The sequence below is a fragment of the Micrasema longulum genome, unplaced genomic scaffold (assembly GCF_059751315.1).
Source record: "Micrasema longulum isolate JH-2025_06_02 unplaced genomic scaffold, ASM5975131v1 h1tg000772l, whole genome shotgun sequence".
Classification (NCBI taxonomy): Eukaryota; Metazoa; Arthropoda; class Insecta; order Trichoptera; family Brachycentridae; genus Micrasema; species Micrasema longulum.
The window spans coordinates 146,949-167,329 of record NW_028277966.1 but is presented as its reverse complement, the minus strand read 5'-3'; the positions used below and the strand labels follow the sequence as shown (position 1 = coordinate 167,329).

General features: G+C 31.8%; 1 protein-coding gene across 1 annotated transcript; it reads left to right on the top strand.

The window, feature by feature from the left end:
* The first annotated feature begins 8,567 nt into the window (after positions 1-8,567).
* Positions 8,568-19,193, top strand: Ctu2 (Cytosolic thiouridylase subunit 2). Its single transcript, XM_088230481.1, has 5 exons — positions 8,568-8,830; positions 8,919-9,193; positions 11,927-12,309; positions 13,780-14,070; positions 18,854-19,193. Exons 1-5 carry the CDS (start codon positions 8,763-8,765, stop codon positions 19,166-19,168), a joined length of 1,332 nt encoding a protein of 443 aa, XP_088086607.1. The 5' UTR covers positions 8,568-8,762; the 3' UTR covers positions 19,169-19,193.
* Positions 19,194-20,381: the final 1,188 nt, after the last annotated feature.

Sequence of the window (20,381 nt, the reverse complement as noted above, 5' to 3'; positions counted from 1 at the left end):
GAATGGAGGAGAAGAATGAAAGGAATTGCTGCCAGCCAATCCCAGGATTGAGACCAGAGAAGAAGAAGATCATACTCAAATAATTTTAAAAAATACATTACATAATAATTTATGAAATAAAAGGTGTATATTTTTGATTAAATAAAAATTATATATGCAATAACTACATTTTTATTTGTAACTGATCTTGGTGCGTTCTATTCCTTCACAGGGCCAATTTCTAGTGTTTTGGTGAACAAATCATGATATCCTGTAAACAGAAATAAGAGAAAGAAATATTTTTTTCTTTTATTTAGGAAACATTAAGTACTATTACATAGTTTTATAGTATGCAAAATTTTATGTAAATTATGTTTTTAATACCTCTTATGAATATACACATTATTGTTATTCCATTTTGTATTATAATGTTATATGTATTCTTCTCCTTTTTGTAAATCATGAGAAATGGAGTTTATACTCACATAATATATTCTCTATTTCATAATATTTATGTAAATTTAAGATCATAATGAAAAATTCTCAAACGATAACGATACTAAAACGATTTCTTGTTTAGCATTAGGTCTTATACCCATATATATGTAACTCATATAATATTTGTACTTTTATACAAATATGAACCAAACTTTTATTCTTTAAATATCTCTTTGTAAAACAAAAGAACCAGAATTCACTTTACTTTATGTTTTCTTTAATATTCATTTATGAACTTGTAAATATTATAGTAACAATTTATACTGGAACATCAGAACTTAATATTGCTTACTATATATAAACTGTACAGATTTCTTCTGAAAAATTACAATTATTATACACTTACTTCTTACAGACACCATAATATATACTTATAACTTTCATATGTAATAATATACATTACTAATTATTCTTTTCTCACATAAAATTCTTATCTATTTTTTATTTTTTTGTCACATTTAATGTTTATGTCTTTTTAATTTATGAAAACTTAATTGGTCTTTTTATGTTAAAAATTTTTGGTTTTTAATACATATTATTTATTTAAAAAAAAAAAAGAAATATTTGCCTTCTTATGATTAACCCAAATATTTAATTTTGAGGGCCATTTTCAACAAGTTTTAAATAACTCACTATTAGAAAATGGAATCGAGTTGGGGTAGAGTGGGATTCGAACCACGGACCTTTGGTCCGTGAGTCCAAGACACTAGCCACAGGACCACAACCCGATTTTTTGTATGACTGTATGTTTTCTGAATAAAATAAAATAAAATAAATAAATAAACTACAAACTGTAAGTTCGAAACCAAAATGTCTTCAGCGTTTAACTAATAATTTATGTACCTCACAACACAGTATTGTATAACTTTTAATTATTTAGGAATATCATCTGCTCCATATCATACAAGTATATGTCCAACCTCTTTGAATCATAATTAAATTCATTTTATTAGTCTGTCAAAATATAATATAGTACTTTACATACATAAAGAACAACTTTACAACAAACATAAAGAATACACTTGTCATTACAAAGCAGACATTGTAATCAATTCATTATTACTCTATTATAGCTATGTAAGTACTCACCTAGAATTTGCATCCATAATTTGGAATCCACAATACACTACTTATATTGACAGGCTGGAGAAAGTACAAAATATTTTTTAAAACATTTGAATTTCTGATGCTTTCTTACATTTCGTGAGATTACTTAGCATTAGGTCTTATACGCATGTATTATATGTAACTCATATAATATTTGTACTTTTATACAAATATGAACCAAACTTTTCTTCTTTAAATATCTCTTTGTAAAACAAAAGAACCAGAATTCACTTTACTTTATGTTTTCTTTAATATACATATATAAACTTGTAATAATTGTAGTAACAATTTATACTGGAACATCAGAACTTAATATTGCTTACTATATATAAACTGTACAGATTTCTTCTGAAAAAATACAATTATTATACACTTACTTCTTACAGACACCATAATACATACTTATAACTTTCATATGTAATAATATACATTACTAATTATTCTTTTCTCACATAAAATTCTTATCTATTTTTTATTTTTTTGTCACATTTAATGTTTATGTCTTTTTAATTTATGAAAACTTAATTGGTCTTTTTATGTTAAAAATTTTTGGTTTTTAATACATATTATTTATTTAAAAAAAAAAAAGAAATATTTGCCTTCTTATGATTAACCCAAATATTTAATTTTGAGGGCCATTTTCAACAAGTTTTAAATAACTCACTATTAGAAAATGGAATCGAGTTGGGGTAGAGTGGGATTCGAACCACGGACCTTTGGTCCGTGAGTCCAAGACACTAGCCACAGGACCACAACCCGATTTTTTGTATGACTGTATGTTTTCTGAATAAAATAAAATAAAATAAATAAATAAACTACAAACTGTAAGTTCGAAACCAAAATGTCTTCAGCGTTTAACTAATAATTTATGTACCTCACGACACAGTATTGTATAACTTTTAATTATTTAGGAATATCATCTGCTCCATATCATACAAGTATATGTCCAACCTCTTTGAATCATAATTAAATTCATTTTATTAGTCTGTCAAAATATAATATAGTACTTTACATACATAAAGAACAACTTTACAACAAACATAAAGAATACACTTGTCATTACAAAGCAGACATTGTAATCAATTCATTATTACTCTATTATAGCTATGTAAGTACTCACCTAGAATTTGCATCCATAATTTGGAATCCACAATACACTACTTATATTGACAGGCTGGAGAAAGTACAAAATATTTTTTAAAACATTTGAATTTCTGATGCTTTCTTACATTTCGTGAGATTACTTAGCATTAGGTCTTATACGCATGTATTATATGTAACTCATATAATATTTGTACTTTTATACAAATATGAACCAAACTTTTCTTCTTTAAATATCTCTTTGTAAAACAAAAGAACCAGAATTCACTTTACTTTATGTTTTCTTTAATATACATATATAAACTTGTAATAATTGTAGTAACAATTTATACTGGAACATCAGAACTTAATATTGCTTACTATATATAAACTGTACAGATTTCTTCTGAAAAATTACAATTATTATACACTTACTTCTTACAGACACCATAATACATACTTATAACTTTCATATGTAATAATATACATAACTACAAACTGTAAGTTCGAAACCAAAATGTCTTCAGCGTTTAACTAATAATTTATGTACCCCACAACACAGTATTGTATAACTTTTAATTATTTAGGAATATCATCTGCTCCATATCATACAAGTATATGTCCAACCTCTTTGAATCATAATTAAATTCATTTTATTAGTCTGTCAAAATATAATATAGTATTTTACATAGTAACAACAAACATAAAGAATACATTTGTCATTACAAAGCAGACATTGTAATCAATTCATTATTACTCTATTATAGCTATGTAAGTACTCACCTAGAATTTGCATCCATAATTTGGAATCCACAATACATTACTTATATTGACAGGCTGGAGAAAGTACATTTTTTTTTTAATACGTTTGAATTTCTGATGCTCTTTTACATTTCACTTGAAAGACTTTTATTCTTTCTTTTTTCACTGCTGGTTTTATATTTTTAAACTTATTTGAATTACTTTTAGAATAGCATTTAAAAATAATATATTGCTTTTTTTACCATAATATGTTATTATTTTTTTAAGATGTTTTTTTAAATTAACTTAAATTTACTGTCTTTTTTTCTTTAAATATCTCTTTTTACAAAGAGATATTTAAAGAAGAAAAGTTTGGTTCATATTTGTATAAAGAACAAATATTATATGAGTTATATGTATATATATGAGTATAAGACCTAATGCTAAACAAGAAATCATTTTAGTATAGCATACTTGAGGATTTTTCATTATTATCCTAAATTTACATAAATATTATGTAATAGAAAATATATTATGTGAGTATAAACTACATTTCTCATGATTTACAAAAAGGAGAAGAATACATATAAAATTATAATACAAAATGGAATTACAATAATGTGTATATTCATAAGAGGTATTAAAAACATAATTTGCACCCAGGTAAAAATAGTTTGCTCATATTTATTAGTACATTTTTGTTTTTATGATCAGTATTATTCTGGGAAGTGTTCATTTCAGGGGAGTGTCTGCCTTCCTGGAGGTGGATCTGGTGAGTCCGAAGTAAGTACTGCTGTGGGTATGGTGTCATTGGATTTTTCCATCACAATAGTGAAGGTAGATTTCAGAAAGTCTCCCGTCTGTTCTACATTGTATGGCGTTCTGGAATGGTCTTCTGTGGCAGTCAGTACATATAAATACGTGGCTCGTGTTGAGAAGTTCTTTGTGGATAAAGGTTTTCTTTGGACTGTGGTGGATGCCTGGTGTTTGTCTGATGTCTGCGAGTCTGAGTCGTAGGTTGTTGACGAATGTCCCCTTGTCCTTGCATGTTGAGGCAGTAAAGAAATCGCTCGGGAGCCTAGTAATTTCTGCTGGCAAACATTTGAGTTCGACTCGCACAGCAAATCTAGTAGTACTATCGGGAGAGTATCTACCCTCTCACTACTCGTATCTTGATCTGCACTTGGGTGAAAATAATTTTGTAGTATGTACTTATTCTGAAAATAAAATTCACAATGAATATAGAGGAAAGTTATTGCAACCTACCTTATGTATCTAAATAAGAACTTATTACTGGTGTTTATGGAGTTGCTATAAAACTAGTTTGAACTTGTCTCAAATATAAATGGGAGCACATTTACATACCATATTATTTAATTGAATTCGGCGATAAGAATCCTGGAACAAATGTATTAATAAGTCCCAAGTATGTCTACATTTAATTGTTTTTCTGTGCCATAAGTTTACTCATTAAAAACAATGTTTTGAGTATGTCCAAATATTTGCAGACAGGCTGGATTTCCTCCCTAGGGAGTTATCTAGTTCTAAATTTGTTGCAACAGAAAGGGAAAACATTTTCAAGAAGGGAATATGGAAGTCTAGGCACTTACAGGGCTTATGCTCTGTCATAGGCTGGTTTAAGTAGGCATTTTACACACTGTAACATTCACCATTCTGCCTATGTTTTAACATCACATTTCCTCAACTCTTCCATCTGTTTTCTTTTGTGAAGTAAAAGAGCTGAAACTTTTATCATTTGGGTGAGATTTATTCGCCTGAACCAATTCACCTACGACGCAAATTCAATATTCGCTTCTCAAAAATGTTTTCCCTCTCAGTTGTAACATAAAATTGTTTATATTGGTGACTACTCTTTGGTGTTTGTAGCTTTCTAGAATAAATATATGTAATAATTAATGCAGAAAAAATAATATAGTAATGTTTATACAAGAATTACATTAATATACTTATTTGTATCCATCGACAAATTTGTTGTATTCATTTCATGTTCAAAGGGCATATTTTATTTAAAATTCATCAAACTTACTATGTTAAGATTATGTTCCAGGCATTTTTCTTGGCTCTTTAATATTCATGGAGAATTCCTTATATTAAATCACACCCATGTGATTTTTAATCTGAAATTATGTGTGTTATTTCATAAAATGTCAACTTCAAAATAGGTTAGAATTTGGTAAGGTAACCTAATAAAAAGTTTGATAATGTCCTTACAAGACAAAATGCGTCACATTTTACACCCTTGTAAATAAAAAAATAAAAGGATAATTGAATCCACTAAAAGCATTTTACTTTGGATACCTTACGAAATTTTAATATAGAATTTAACCAATTATCTGCAGACACAATAAATAGGTTAGGATTCCTTGGAATCTATTACGTATAAACAATGTTATAATAAATGTTTTGAATTAGAAAAATAATATTATGATAGATGCTTAGCTTTTTTCTTGTAGCTTATAAACATTTGCTCTGTTATTTTTATATGATTCTATTGTTATTTACATTTTAGTACATACCTGATATTTCAAGCGTTGTCCCGATATTTCTTCACGAACTTTGTTTTAACTCGACTTTTTAATAGTTTTTGCCCTTCCATTACATAAATCGTCATGATTTTTACAAAATTAATCAATATTTCGTCATTTTCAACATTCCGCACCACGTTTGCACTCATTTTGACAGCTAAACGGTCACCGTTTCGCGACAAAAACCGTTCGAAAACAGTTCGCACCGCTGTGACGGCCGTCCTGCAAATGGCGGCACCGTTGCTTCGACGTTACGTTCACGGTCAACGCTCTCTAGGAAACCAGCGCCATTGATTTACATAGTCAACGTTTTAATGACGTCATCCGCCGTCCCGTGACGGCCGCTCTGTGACGGTACCGCTGTCTTAGGAAACCATAGCTTAATAGAAAGGACGCTCTACAAAGTCAGCAGTCTCTTTCATAAGCCCGATTTACTTTATTGACTGGCAGGTAATGTAGGGGAGACCGAGGATGGTTGAAACAGTTTTTACATTACGAAGTATATCTCAGCCAAAAATAGCTTTGCCTCTTTGAATTTTAACCTCAACATAGACAAATCAATGCATTATGTAATCTTAACAAAAAATAATCAGGGTCAGTGAGAAAATCGGCTAAAACTAAAACTAAAACAACTCCTTGCGTTACTCCCAACTTTCCTAGTGCCGAGGAAATTTGAAACAGAGGTCAAGGTGAGTTGTAATAGTTTGGCATTTGCGGATTATAAATAAAAAAATAAAAATAAAAACTATACTATTGTTGAATAAAATATTTTTTAAAAGAAAAATACACGTTAAATAAATTTTACTGCTTTAATAAATCGTTGTTATATTATGTTTATCTTTAAAAAATAAATTGGTTAAGTTTTATCTTGTAGTAATAATAAATCACTTTCCATCTAAAATCTTGCTATGCCAAATGTATTGGAACTCTCCTCCAGTGCATTCTTTTTGTGACCTTCATTTGCATCTATGCATTAAACCCACTTCTCAGTTGCTTTGCTGTGTGCAAAAGACTCGAGGCAACACAGGCAAAAATAACGGTTTTGTGCGTCATCGTCAATTTATTTTTTCGTCTTGGTTCCTTTCCTTTAGCCTTCATAAATATTTTTTTTCCAAGTTGAAATCACAGTATTTTACTTTATTCATATTTTTACTGGCTTCTATATCAGCATTTTCATCCTTAATAGGTGCGTCAGTTAGCACTGCAGATTTATCGGTTCTATCGGTTTCACTTTTCTTGGTGGAACCTTTGGAAATGGTATAAGTGCTTCTGAAGAGAATACATTGGAGGTTGTCGCGAGTAGACTACATATTTTTGATCAGGAAATAGACTACATATTTGGATCCGGTTCCAAGTAATATTCGGGTTCTTCATTGGGCTCATTGACAACATTGCTTAAAATAAGTGAACTAGTGGCAGGTGTGGTCATCTGCTCTTCAATTGCGGCAACGATTCCTATATAAGATATATCAACACATATATTTGGAGTAGCAGCTCTTGTTTCTTTCCTAAGCTTTTGTAACATTTAAAGATAATTTTAGCACTGGATTGCAGATTGATTTACCACAATTTAATTTCAGTAAATTACAATAATTTACATTTTCCATTTTATTCGAATGTGTATTTTATTAGTGTTTACGTGTAATTGATAAAAAAAACATTTTCAAAAAAATATTTCAGTAGTTTGAATATTGGTTTTCGTTTTTAGTAAAGTGTTTTTTTTTTTTTTTTTAATAAATATTAAATCAACACAGGTGCTGCCTTTTGAATAAACGCCTATTAAATTCCCACGGGAGAGAAAATATTGATTTGACAAACGAAAGCGCATCTTGTTATGTATGTAGTATCGAAAAAATATTGATGTATTTATTAATCCTCCATCTCTAAAGCGGGGGTTCCTTCATCTACCCGGCGCCCACGGGTGAGAGGCCCTAGCTTTAGATACTTTTAAGAAATAATTGCCAATAAGTGACAGGTCCTGTTTGTTTATTAATAATAATTGTTTTAAAGCGGAAGGGATATCATATCCGAGATCTTTATTCTTTCAGTTTTAACATTTTAAGTTTAATCATAAATTACCTACTGTATGTTTTGCACATTTAGTACAAAGCTTACAGGGTAACAATCGTTACAGTTTTGATATGAACGAATAATTTTATCATGACCAGTCCTAGTAGATCCGTGTCAAGTGTATGATTATTGAAATCATAATGAAGCATATTTAAGGAATTATTAAATAAGCGTGCAAGTTATAAGTGAAATTATAAAATAGATGTGAAGTATAAATTATCGTAAAATCTTATTACCCTAACTTGTAAAACTCGTAAGCCCAAAAATGATATTTTGGATTTTTCTTTTATGACTTCAAATAATTTATATGCGTGTAAAACTTGTATACCTATTTGTTAAGCGTTTGTTATTTTTTCAACATTGAAAAAAAAAACATTCGCTATTGAAAAATAAACTGTTTTAACTCTCCCCTAAACACATGTTTGGGACTTACGAGTTTCACAAGTTAGGCCTACATGATGCGATGTTATGCAAATTCGAAATAATAGAATAATAATTACGTGTCCATATAACGGACTTACTCGACTATAATAATCGATTATTTTTATGTCCATCACTACTTACGTCACTGTCACTGCACGTTTTTTAACGTAAAATATATCGTTTTCGGAAATTATCAAACTAAATAATAAATGACTCATAACAAGTGTATTTAATAAGGCTATTTTTTCTTAATAAATATTTCGGTTAATTTTAATAATATAATTTTATTTAATAATTTAAGTGAAATTTTTAGCAAAAATGTGCTCCTTGGGCGATGATGAGCATGATGAAATTGGTTTGATGAAATTTCAACCACTCCAAGAAACGTTTGTTATTTTTCTCACATTATTATACAGTAAAAAGCAAGCATTATGAACGTTGTTCTTATTAATCAATTATGTTTGTCTGTTTTAGAAGTAACCTAGACTGTAAGAAGTGCTGTTCACGAAAAGCAATCGTTGTACTGAGAAAGAAGGACCCTTACTGCGGTGAATGCTTTTTGGCTACTGTCATCCATAAGTTCAGAGCTACTCTTGGCAAATCTAAATTAATAAGACATGGCGACAAAGTTTTGATCGGTTATTCCGGTGATGCGGCTTGTTGCGCACTATTGAATCTAGTTAAAACTGGACTCAGCGAATCCACTCATAAACGACTTCGATTTGAACCGATTGCTCTTTTTATTGATGGTAAGATATTAAAAATCTTTTATTCTCCTGAAAAATACCTGACCAAAATATACGGTCTGCAATGAAAGGATATTGAAATAAGCTTTAGATATTCCTGTTAAAAAATTTAAACACGTGTTTTCCATGTAACAAGTATTTTCCTAGTTTGTTAAAAAATTTGGTAGAATCTCAGTTGGTTAACTGTCTTTTCTTTATTGGATTTCCTGTTGTTCAGCATATTAAACGCTATACCTTTGGGTTATTATTAAAAAAGTAGGTTAAAAATCATCAAGTTTTTTTTCATAAGATTTCTCAATAAAAATAGTGCTTTACAATGTACCAGACATTTTGAAACAATAGACTAATTTATGTCACTTTTTTATATCCTTTGCAAGTGAGAGGTTCTCAACATAAGATGTCGCCGGATAATTTTTTGTCATAATATTCTATTGAATATTTTTCAAACATATTTTGTATTGAATGTAATGTAAATGAGGTAGCCAGCAATTGTTGGTGTTCATTTTGAACACCAACACCTTTCCTTGGGCTATTTTTCCATTACACTTTCAAGGTGAACTTCTAAATATGAAGAGGCTTGCAAATTATTATATTTTACCGATTCCTTCCTCATACAAACAAAACATGAACACATCTGCTAACTTCGATTGACCTCGAAATACGAAACTCGCCGTATAACATATTCGTATGCGTAGGGCGAGTACGTATCACTTTGACGTATCACAAACGTTTCTGTGGTTGCGGGTATACTTTTTTTGTACCTGGACATTTGGGATATGGCTTGTTGCGTTCGGGCGATAATGTCGCGGACTTATCATGTAGGTTCGTATGGGTAGGGCGTTAATAAGAATACATCTAAACACAGCAAAAAAATTTCAAAAACGAAAGTGTTCAAGAAGACAAAACAATAATGTCTTGTCCCTGCTTTGGACCTATTGTCCTAATGAATTTGGACGACAGGACAATGAACCAAGTCACTGTCCTAGAGATAGACGGGCAGGTTATCTCCGCAGAACAATGGCTTACCCCCACCACCGCACGCGTCGTGTACCATTTTTGCAGTGTTCCACGTTTAAACTACTGTCTAATTGTTGTATTGTCCCACCATCTTGTCTTGCGCAGTTAAAGCTGTTAATGGGGCTGAGACGGGACAGTATTATCCTGTCCTCGTGTGAACTCTGCTTTGATATTATAATTTTAGATCATGTGTACTTGCTGGGAAATGTGCACTTACTACATCAATAAAGGTTTCATTTGATTCATGCTGTTCTGAATCTTCTCTCGGGGGTTTGTCTCTGCATATGGGTATCATAGCCTGATACCCATATGCAGAGACAAACCTTAAGGTGAGGAAAGTACATTCTATTGTCTTCATCTTCGGGTTATTCTCTGCATTTGAAATTAGAATGTACTTTCCTCACCTTAAGTTTTGTCTCTGCATAACGGGTATGAGCGTGCGTATACACTATTTTATCAGTTTTACATTACAGCACATACACAATAAAAATACACAGTATAAATATTTTAATATAAAAAACAAAAAATAAACCTAAAAGAACACACGAAAAATCAATGTTTTCCGAAAAAAAGTATCTTTAAAAAATCCTTGTAATTTTGTTTATGAAGACTTTACTTCTAGAGACAGTGGACGATGTATAGTGAGGGTTGTATGTGTTTTTTTGTTTTAGTAAATGGCTACGCTGGCTATGTTAGCTACGCTATATATTGCTACACTGCTGATTACACATCAAATAAATACGAACTTGTGAAACCAAACATGATGATTATCAGTTAGAACATTTAATTAGGTTGAATTGACCCAATAATGTTGGTTTTGTCAAACTACAAAATAATGTGAATTGTAAAACTGTTTATTTTTCAGTATTTGACATTTAATCGTCAATGTGGCCATATATGAAGCAAAGTGTAGTCGCATGCGAAAGATAAAATCCACAAATTAACCACTCTCTACCCCCCCCCCCCTTCCTACTGAGAAAATTCAGAATAGCACCCCAGGGCCCCGATTACAATGGAAAGTTAACATTTTTCTGAATAAACAAAATTAAATTAACAATGTTTGATTATGTCCAAATGCTTGCAGACTGGCTGGATTTCATCCCTAGGGAGTTGTTCATATTTAAATTTATTTCAACAGAGAGGGAAAAAGTTTTCGAGAAGGGAATATGGAAGTCTAGGCATTTACAGGGCTTATGACCTGTCATTGGCTGGTTACACAGTGTGTAAAGTGGCCACTTAAACCAGCCAATGACAGGTCATAAGCCCTGTAAATGCCTAGACTTCCATATTCCCTTCTCGAAAAATTTTTCCCTCTCTGTTGAAATAAATTTAAAATTAAATTAAATTAAATGTTATCTTCAATTTTATCTACAAATTAAAATTAAGTTTTCTGTACGAAAAGCAGAATATGCATACAATTTTTACTTCTAAACATGTTCAATTATAGGTTGTTCATGCAAATATACTCATTTTCGTACACAACTATTGGTTTTTCTTTATAGACAGTCGAAGATAACTCTGGTAACTTCGAGCATCTAACTAACAACCGAGGCCCAGGTCTTTTACTTCGCAAAAATCAACAAATGGAAAGAACATAAATGTAGACAGGTCGACGTCTACACTTTCATATTCCCTTAGAGAGATTCTCCATCTCTGTTGAAATATATATCAACACTCAAGATTTACAAAATATTTAGAACTTTGTAATGTTTTTTTTAGACTCACTCATTACTTTGAAAACAAATGAAGAATGGTTGACACGAATTAAAAATGTCCAAGGATTGGTTGAAAATGAACAAATACCTATCTTTATGGCATCAATAAGTGATGTTTTAAAACCTAAACCAAGTTTTAAACCTATCGGAGAAGAATTTCTTGTCCAAGATGTGATGAACGCAAAAATAAAAGATTTATTCGCATCTGTATCCAGTTTGACAGCAAAACAAGATTTATTGAAGAAGTTCAGACAAAAAATCTTGCTAGACTGCGCCAAGGAAATGAAATGCACATTTATTTTAGTGGCCGATACGGCGACAAAGCTGGCAGCCAATCTTTTATCCAGTGTTTCAATTGGCGGAGGATCTCATCTGTCTTCTGATGTTGTAAGTTTCTGTTTTTATATAGTGTACAGTAGTTTGAGAGTCATATCGAAATATTGAGAAAAGCAAGAGTTGAATGTGCTGACTATTTTGTTTTTACTGTGCTGTACGTTCTGTTTGCCTTTTAATAAATTTAATATAGTATTTTTTTATCTCCATGTCACGGCGGATGAAGAATACACTTGTATGTGAAATAGAACCAGAACCCTGGACGGGTCTGTTCGGCTCGGGTAAAAATCCTGAAAAGGAAATCAAGCGGAGATAAGTTCTAGTAGTATTAGAGTAGTTAACCCACCATGTGTAAGGTCTCAGAACATAGATTGTATGCCACGATAACAGTACGGATCTCATTCATTTTGAATATATATTAAGGACAAAGGCTTCAAACCACAATTGAAGACTATTTCCACAAAGTGAAACATCTTTTATCATTTAACACTGCAGGAATGGCGAGGAAGGAGTGACCTGATAGAGACATACAAGATACTCAATAGTCACTATAACGGCCCAAATTTGGGTCCCATGTTCAAGCTTAAACATGATACTCATCTTCGAGGCCAGTCTCAGGCTGGAGAAAACGAGATTCAATCTAAGTCCACGGAAGCATTTCTTGAGCAATAGGGTTGTTGGTGGTTCGGATAAGGTCCCACAAGAGCTGATCTTAATGTGTAGTCTCAATGGGTTTAAAAATGGACTAGATTTTTTTCGGAAAAGTTAAAGTGCGCCAACTGCTAACTTTCATTAAAGTAGATTTAAGCACGTCAGCTTAAAGCTGCTCGCTTAAAATTAATATATTAATAATAATCTAAAAAAAAAACCAACATGTGTTTTTTGACAGAAATTGATTCTTCTATGTGAGATCCATCGATTGGTCAAATAAAATTTTAGCAAAATCATATATGTACAAAGTTGCAGTGATTTTAATTGGATCAAATTATCATTTAATTGAGAGTATTATTTGCTTACTTTTTCCAATACAAGTATATTGGAACAAGCGGTGTTTGCAAATAATACCCTTAATTGTGTAATAATATAAAAATATTTTAAAAATAACATATGATAGGTATATAAAATATTAAAAAATATATATATATTAATGATTTCACGCAAAAGTAAACTTATATGTCTGTTATATTCCTAACACAAGTCAACTTTATACATTCGTATCACAAAATATCATGTAAATATCATTTTTGGAGAAATTTAAAAAGGTTGGATTTTTGTTATGAACAGTTCCACTTATTCTATATTATTGATTTCCCGTATAGTTAGGATACACAGTTAGGATGTAGAATTTCTATAAAACAGTATTTTTAATTTTGTTAAAATCCTAGTCGGTGGTTATTTTTTTATCATGAAAAAAACCTCTTGAAAATGTTACTTTTCGTAAATATTTCGCTTTGTGAAAACGGTCCTCATGTAATAGCTTTTTTTACTTGTGTAAATGCTAAAATTTCAATTTTTTTCTTCAAGGGTTTTTGCGATGCACGAGATAATATAAAAGTTCTCAGACCAATGAGAGATTTCACATCAGACGATTTAAATAATTTTATAAAAATTAATTGCATATCACATTTACCTCATATATCGTTAGCCACTGATGACAACCCATATGCTTGTATACAATCTTTAACAAAGAAGTTTGTCAACGATCTACAAGAAAATTTTCCAGCTACAATTTCTACTGTTCTTCGAACCGGGGAAAAAATGGAGAATATTTCCATCAATAACACTTCTGAAGAAGATATGTGCGCTTTGTGTTTGGTGAGTTATTAAAATATCACTGTTTTTTTTTGTTTAAAAAATTTGTTCGGTCTCATTTCTTTATTCTTAAGTTATCGAAGTTTTAGTAATTAAAAAAGAATACCAGTCTCGAAGATGTCGCAAAAGTGATGAAACCAGTCACTGGTTATTCCAAATTTGTGGATTTAAACATAGCTAATAAATAAATAATCAGCTTTATCGCCCAGAGAGTGTATGAAAGAGATGTCCCTATAAGTTCTATACTTATGTTTGTCAGATTCAAGATTGGATTGACAGGTATTATTTTAAAAATAGGATATGCTCCTGTGAATTTCGACTGCGAATCTGAGAAGGATAAGTTTTGGACAAGTGTGATGAATGTAATGAATGGAAAAAAAGATAGTGAGAGAGTAATACTTGCGGGAGATTTGAATGGGTGGGTGGGAACTCGAAGAGACGGGATGCAGTCAGCCCTAGGCATGTTCGGGGATAGAAAACAGAATGATAATGGAAGAAGACTGCTAGAGGTATGTCTGGAATGAAATCTTTTTGTGTCAAATACATTTTTCGATCATTAGAAAATCCACCAGTATACGCGGGAGAGAGGCAATGAAAGATCTATTGTCGACTTTGTAGTCATTGACTCTAGATTGAAGTCTGTGACAGTGGATACGCGGGTGTACAGAGGAGACGAAATGGAAACAGATCACTTCTTGGTGGTATCAAGAGTAATCTTGTTTCAAGGATGACGGTTCAAGACCCGCAATATGCAGTCGCCTTCTAGAGTCAAAGTTGAAAAACTCCAAAATGATTGCATAAAAGATAAATTTGAAAGGGCCGTAAATCTTAGACTGATTGATGAATGTGTGGAAAATACGAGTATTGATGCAATGTGGGAATGTTTGAAAAATGGTATGTGTGAATCTGCGATGGAAGTATGCGGTATAACGAAACAAGGAAGAAAGAAAGGTGATGCTTGGTGGGACGATGGAATAAAAAAAATAGTGCAAGAAAAGAAGGAAGCATGGTTAAATCTGCTGACAGTGAATAAAGCGATTGGTAGTAGGTATGCAGAATTAAAAAGCATATATAATGAATGTAAGAAGAGAGTGAAACAAGGTGTGTGTGAACAAAAGAAATTGTTGAAAGAAAAAGAGGAAATCAAAATGACCGAGAACTTCCAAGAAAATATAAAGATATTCTGGAAAGCGGTGAAAAATTCCCGAAACAGTAATAAAAGTGGATGTATGACAGCTATAAAAGGAAAAGATGGGAAAATGGTGACGAATGATAGTGGAATAAAAACAAGATGGAAGGAATACTTTGAGGAGGTGTATGAAACACATACAGGAAATATAAGCACTGCAGCACCTCCTCAGGTAAGTTTAAATGCATATGATGGTACGACAGAGATAAGAATGGAAGAAATAAGAATTGCTGCCAAATATATGAAGAATGGAAAAGCGCAAGGTTTTGATAATGTTGCTACAGAATTTATAAAGGCGGGCGGTGAAATAATTTTTGTATGGCTGCACAAACTTTTCAACCGATGTTTAGAGGAAAAATACACTCCTCCAGACTGGAGAAGGGCTGTTGTTATGCCTCTATACAAGGGAAAAGGTTCAAGAGTAGAATGCGGAAATTATAGAGCAATCAGCCTTTTGAGCGCTGTTGGCAAAATGTATGGAAGAATACTGATTGAGAGAGTAAGAAAAGTTACAAAGGATAGAGTGTGGGTTGGGATATTCAGAGCGGTTTTATGAATGGAAGAGGATGTATGGATCAAATAGTTCAATGTGTATATCGATAACTGCATGAAAGAACTGAAAGGCTTAAGAATGGGAGCAAAAATGGGTGATTTAAAAGTCAATTGTCTTTTGTATGCTGACGATGCTGTACTCCTTGCTAACAACAATTCTTGGTAACAAAGGTCTTGGTAACAAAGGTCTACAAGCAATTCTTGGTAACAAAGGTACGATGTATTCAAGAGAAGCGATTTGCTGATGAATGTCGATAAATCGAATGTGATGGTTTTTGAAAGAAATGAATGTATGACTAAATGTGAAATCACTGTGAATGGAGTTATACTAAAACAAGTAAAGGAATTTGTGTATCTGGGAAGTATGTTCACTAGAGATGGAATGACTGAGAAATATATTGAAAGGAGGGTGAGTGCCGGGAACAGAGTGAACGGTGCACTTAAATCAACCTTGGCAAATAAATGCTTGTCACAAGAGGCAAAATTGGCAATTCACAACGTAGTCCTGGTCCCGTCCCTGATGTATGGGAGCCAAGTATTGACTTGGAAAAACAGGGATGAAAGTAGGCTGAATGCTGTCGAAATGCGATCTCTCAGGCGAATGTGTGGTAAAACTATGTACGATATATGCACAGATGTTGAGATCCGTACATTATGTAAGGCTGAGACAAGCATTATCGACAAAATCAAGCAAGGAGCTCTGCGCTGGTTTGGACATGTAGAACGAATGGACAGAGAGAGAACGGCTAAGAATATTTACAATGCGAATGTTGATGGATGCAGAAATAGAGGAAGACCAAGAAAGACATGGCATGACCAAATCCAACAAATACTTAAAGATGGACATGTCAAAAGTCGGAATAATCGGCGTGCGTGCATGAGAAGATGTATGAATGTAGAGGAAGCGAGATCTGTATGCAAAGATTTATTTATTTTATTAGGTAAACAAACAGTATGTACACAAAGATAGAGTGTTGTGGCGTTCTATCCTCTCTGCCTACCCTTACGGGGAAACGGCTTCATGGTTTGTTGTTGTTGAATCAGTCATTTTTGACAAATTAAAAAAAAAAAACAGTATTCAAAAATCACTTTACATTTTATATTTAAAAACCCTTCTCAGACACAATGTCAAGTAGGTATGCAAGAAATAATTTAATGTTAAACGTCAATATTTAAATGTTTTTATTTCAAAGCTAAAACAGGATCTTCAACTTAGTGGGAACAATCTCAAACGGGTCAACACACTTCCTGAACAAAGGGGATCACAGATGTTGGAACAAACTGCCACAAGAAAACAGCTATAATCATAAATTAAAAATATTCATAACATAAAAATATGTAGATTTACAAATCACTGTCGATCACAATATTCAGCCTACCTTTCTCACGATGCTTGCTTAGGAATAGGATTTTTTTAAATGATGAAATATATTATTTATTTTATAACATTGATTTATGCGTCTTCACTAGGATAACCTATTTTCTAGTGTTTTTTTTTCTTTGTTCACATGCCACCAAACTCATACTCTCAGGCAGCCGGATGCAAATCCAACCGTCAAATGTTCAACACAAGCCTAAAGAATCTACTTTCTCGAAGTCGTTTCTAATAATTTATAATATTAATTTGTATTTTTAGTATCTTAATATATTGGTTCTTTCATTGTAAGACTTGCATGTCTTCCAAATCAATGGGCATGATCATAAACTGGATATGAAAATAAAAATGTCATTTCATCAAATTCAAGATTTGCATCCGTCTGCCTCGGAGGTACAGATATCAACAGAGAAGGAAATATGGAAGTCAAGTTTACATGGCTTATGATCCATCATTGGCTGGTTTCAGTGACCACTTTATACACCGTGTACAATTCACCATTTTTCCTAATGTTTGAACATCCATATTTCTTAACTCCCTAGGGGTGAGATCCAAACTTTTGTCAACAAACATTTGGACAAACTAAAGATATTGTAACCATACTAATATTATAAACACGAAAGTGTGTTTGTTTACGTTTCTTTCATGTCGCAGCGGAGCTACCGATCAATGTGTTTTTTTTATATAGGGATAGCCAGAGATCTGATAAATATTGCTACTTTTCATCCTGAAAAAACATCTCGCTCCCTCGCATTATTTTGAGTGACAGATTCTTCTTTATTACATTTATATTGCGCCAAAACAACTAAAATACATTATGAGGCCTAAAGGGGCGATAATTCTAGGACTGAGAACCTAATCAACCGAGGCCTGAATTTTCTAGCATGTAACAGTCGGCGACAGCTGCTGTTTTTTGCTAGTATATAATTTTTTTAAAAATTCTTTATCTGTAATTTAATATTGACAGTAAAAGAGCTAAGTGATTTATGTGTCACTGTAACCAAAATTTAGTTATTTTATACTTTTCTCAGCATTTTAAACTGCGTCATTTGAGCGGATACCCATGCATATAAGATGTAAATTTTTGTGTTAATATAATTTTAAAAAAAACCCTCTCGTACGACGTTCATAAATCAATGAATTTACCTCACAATTTACAAATTATCATTTAGGTTAATATTAAAATCTGTTTTTATTTGCTAGTTTTTCATAATACCTGTCTTTACCTTAATTGTTTGATAAAAAAAGAAGTTATGCAAATTTTTAATTTTAATAATCTTTCATCAACTCTCCCGTAAAATTATTTTTGACGCATCAGTCATTTAGCATTTTTACCTACGATATTTTGTAATAATTATCAAATTAATTTACGTCTGTTTATCTAACCTCAGTAACATAATCCTGTTTTTTTTTTATTTTAATTTTTTATTGACAATTGTTGATGGAATCTTGATAGTCCAGAGTATTTTTAATTAATAACTTGTATGTACATATAAGTTAATACATCATAATCCTGATTCTTGTTTTGCCTAAAGATAGTGCGTTTCTTCAGCTATGTTAACTCGTATATCGCATATTTTTCTCATTTTTTATTGAAATATTTTCATAAATCCCAATATTTCATATTTTTTTTTAGCATGAGTACATTTTTGTGTATTTTATCTTTACAGTCTCAATTAGACACACAAAATGTGGCCTGCTCCGCTCTTCAAGCGACAGATTATTCCAGATTGATGTCCAATCCGCTCAAACCAGACTGTCGATCAGGAAAAGATGAAGAACCACCAAAATGTGGTGACTGCACTTGTAAACCATCCCAGGACCTGAAGAGATCAGAAATAGAAAACTTTCTATGCTACAGCTGTAGGCTTATCATAATGGATGTGAAAGACGTCACCTTGTTACCACAGAAATTATTTTCATCGATAGAAGTAAAAAAGTCTCTAAAGAATACAAGAAGCCAGATTCAAGACTTTTTGCTGTAATATTTGATAATTATAAATATTTTTATATTTCGTTTTATTATTTACAAAACATACAAACTATTGAACATTCATTTAGAAAACTTTTCTCAAAATGATGGTTAAATTTAAATCAAATTCAAAATACTTTGGATTATTCTATTGTAAAATATGGTATTTGGTGAAATTATTTAAACAGTAATGTTTTCGCAAAGTTCATTTGTAAAAGTCTCGAGAAATAGCTTAATAATATCAGACACAAAATTACATTAGTCTGATAATTTGTCAACCATGTTCAAAGAATACAATAAATAACCATATTACCGATACCCGAGGCATATGGCTAATTATCTTATGTATTTTTATACTTAGTTTTCCAAGAAATTGTTATGCCAAATATTGAGTTTGGATAGTAATGAAGATACTTGTGTCGTAATGGTGCATAGAATAACTGCATCCAAACTTTTGCTCATAACAATTGTGTGCAAAGCTAAAATTACACACTAAACACTAGAGAAAAAAAGTAAAATTTTATTACATAATGTACAACTACCAAAATATTATACCGTTCATTGCATACATATAACAGAAGTTTAAGAAGTGAAAAACATTTGGTAAGATAGGAATCTCAAGCTTTCTAATCAATGTCAAAGAAAATAGGAATAGAAACTTTTATTTTATTTGTATCGGCAAGATGAACAAAACTTAAGTATGTAATCATGGTCAAAAATTGAGCCCACCAGTAAGAGATAAAAGTAAAAACATACTGTCCCGCAAATCTCGAATCCAAGACTGCTCCAGTTGGGATAGGATTCTGTTTCGCTTATAAGTTTTTTTCCGGTAGACTTATCTCCCGATGAGCCATAAAAACAGGACCGACTCCTACTATAGCTTGATACTAAAATTGGGCAAGGCAGTCGTAGGAAAAATGAGAGATAAATATGAGAATCCTGTTCCATCAGTAATGTTTCAGTGTGCAAATAAATTATATTAGGAAGCTATAGAAAAGTTGAAGCAGACTAAAAAAAAGTTTAAAAAAAAGTTAAAAAAAATAGGGTAACCAAAATATTCTCTTAACTATCCTGATAATAGGCCAGGGGGTGAACATGTCAATCGATATTGTTTAGTAAATGCTAGGAATAGGATGAACAGTAAATAAAGTACATTGGACTTAAGAGACTGTCGACTTTGTAGCGTCATCTCTGTCACAAGAGTCCGGTATCTGTATGAATGACAA

What these genes read in the sequence shown, in the direction of transcription:
- Ctu2 (XM_088230481.1), top strand. Translation starts at nt 8,763, where the DNA reads ATGTGCTCCTTGGGCGATGATGAGCATGATGAAATTGGTTTGATGAAA. An exon ending in TTTCAACCACTCCAAGAAAC is followed by an intron (nt 8,831 to 8,918) that starts GTTTGTTATTTT and finishes TGTCTGTTTTAG; the next exon opens with AAGTAACCTAGACTGTAAGA. An exon ending in GATTGCTCTTTTTATTGATG is followed by an intron (nt 9,194 to 11,926) that starts GTAAGATATTAA and finishes TGTTTTTTTTAG; the next exon opens with ACTCACTCATTACTTTGAAA.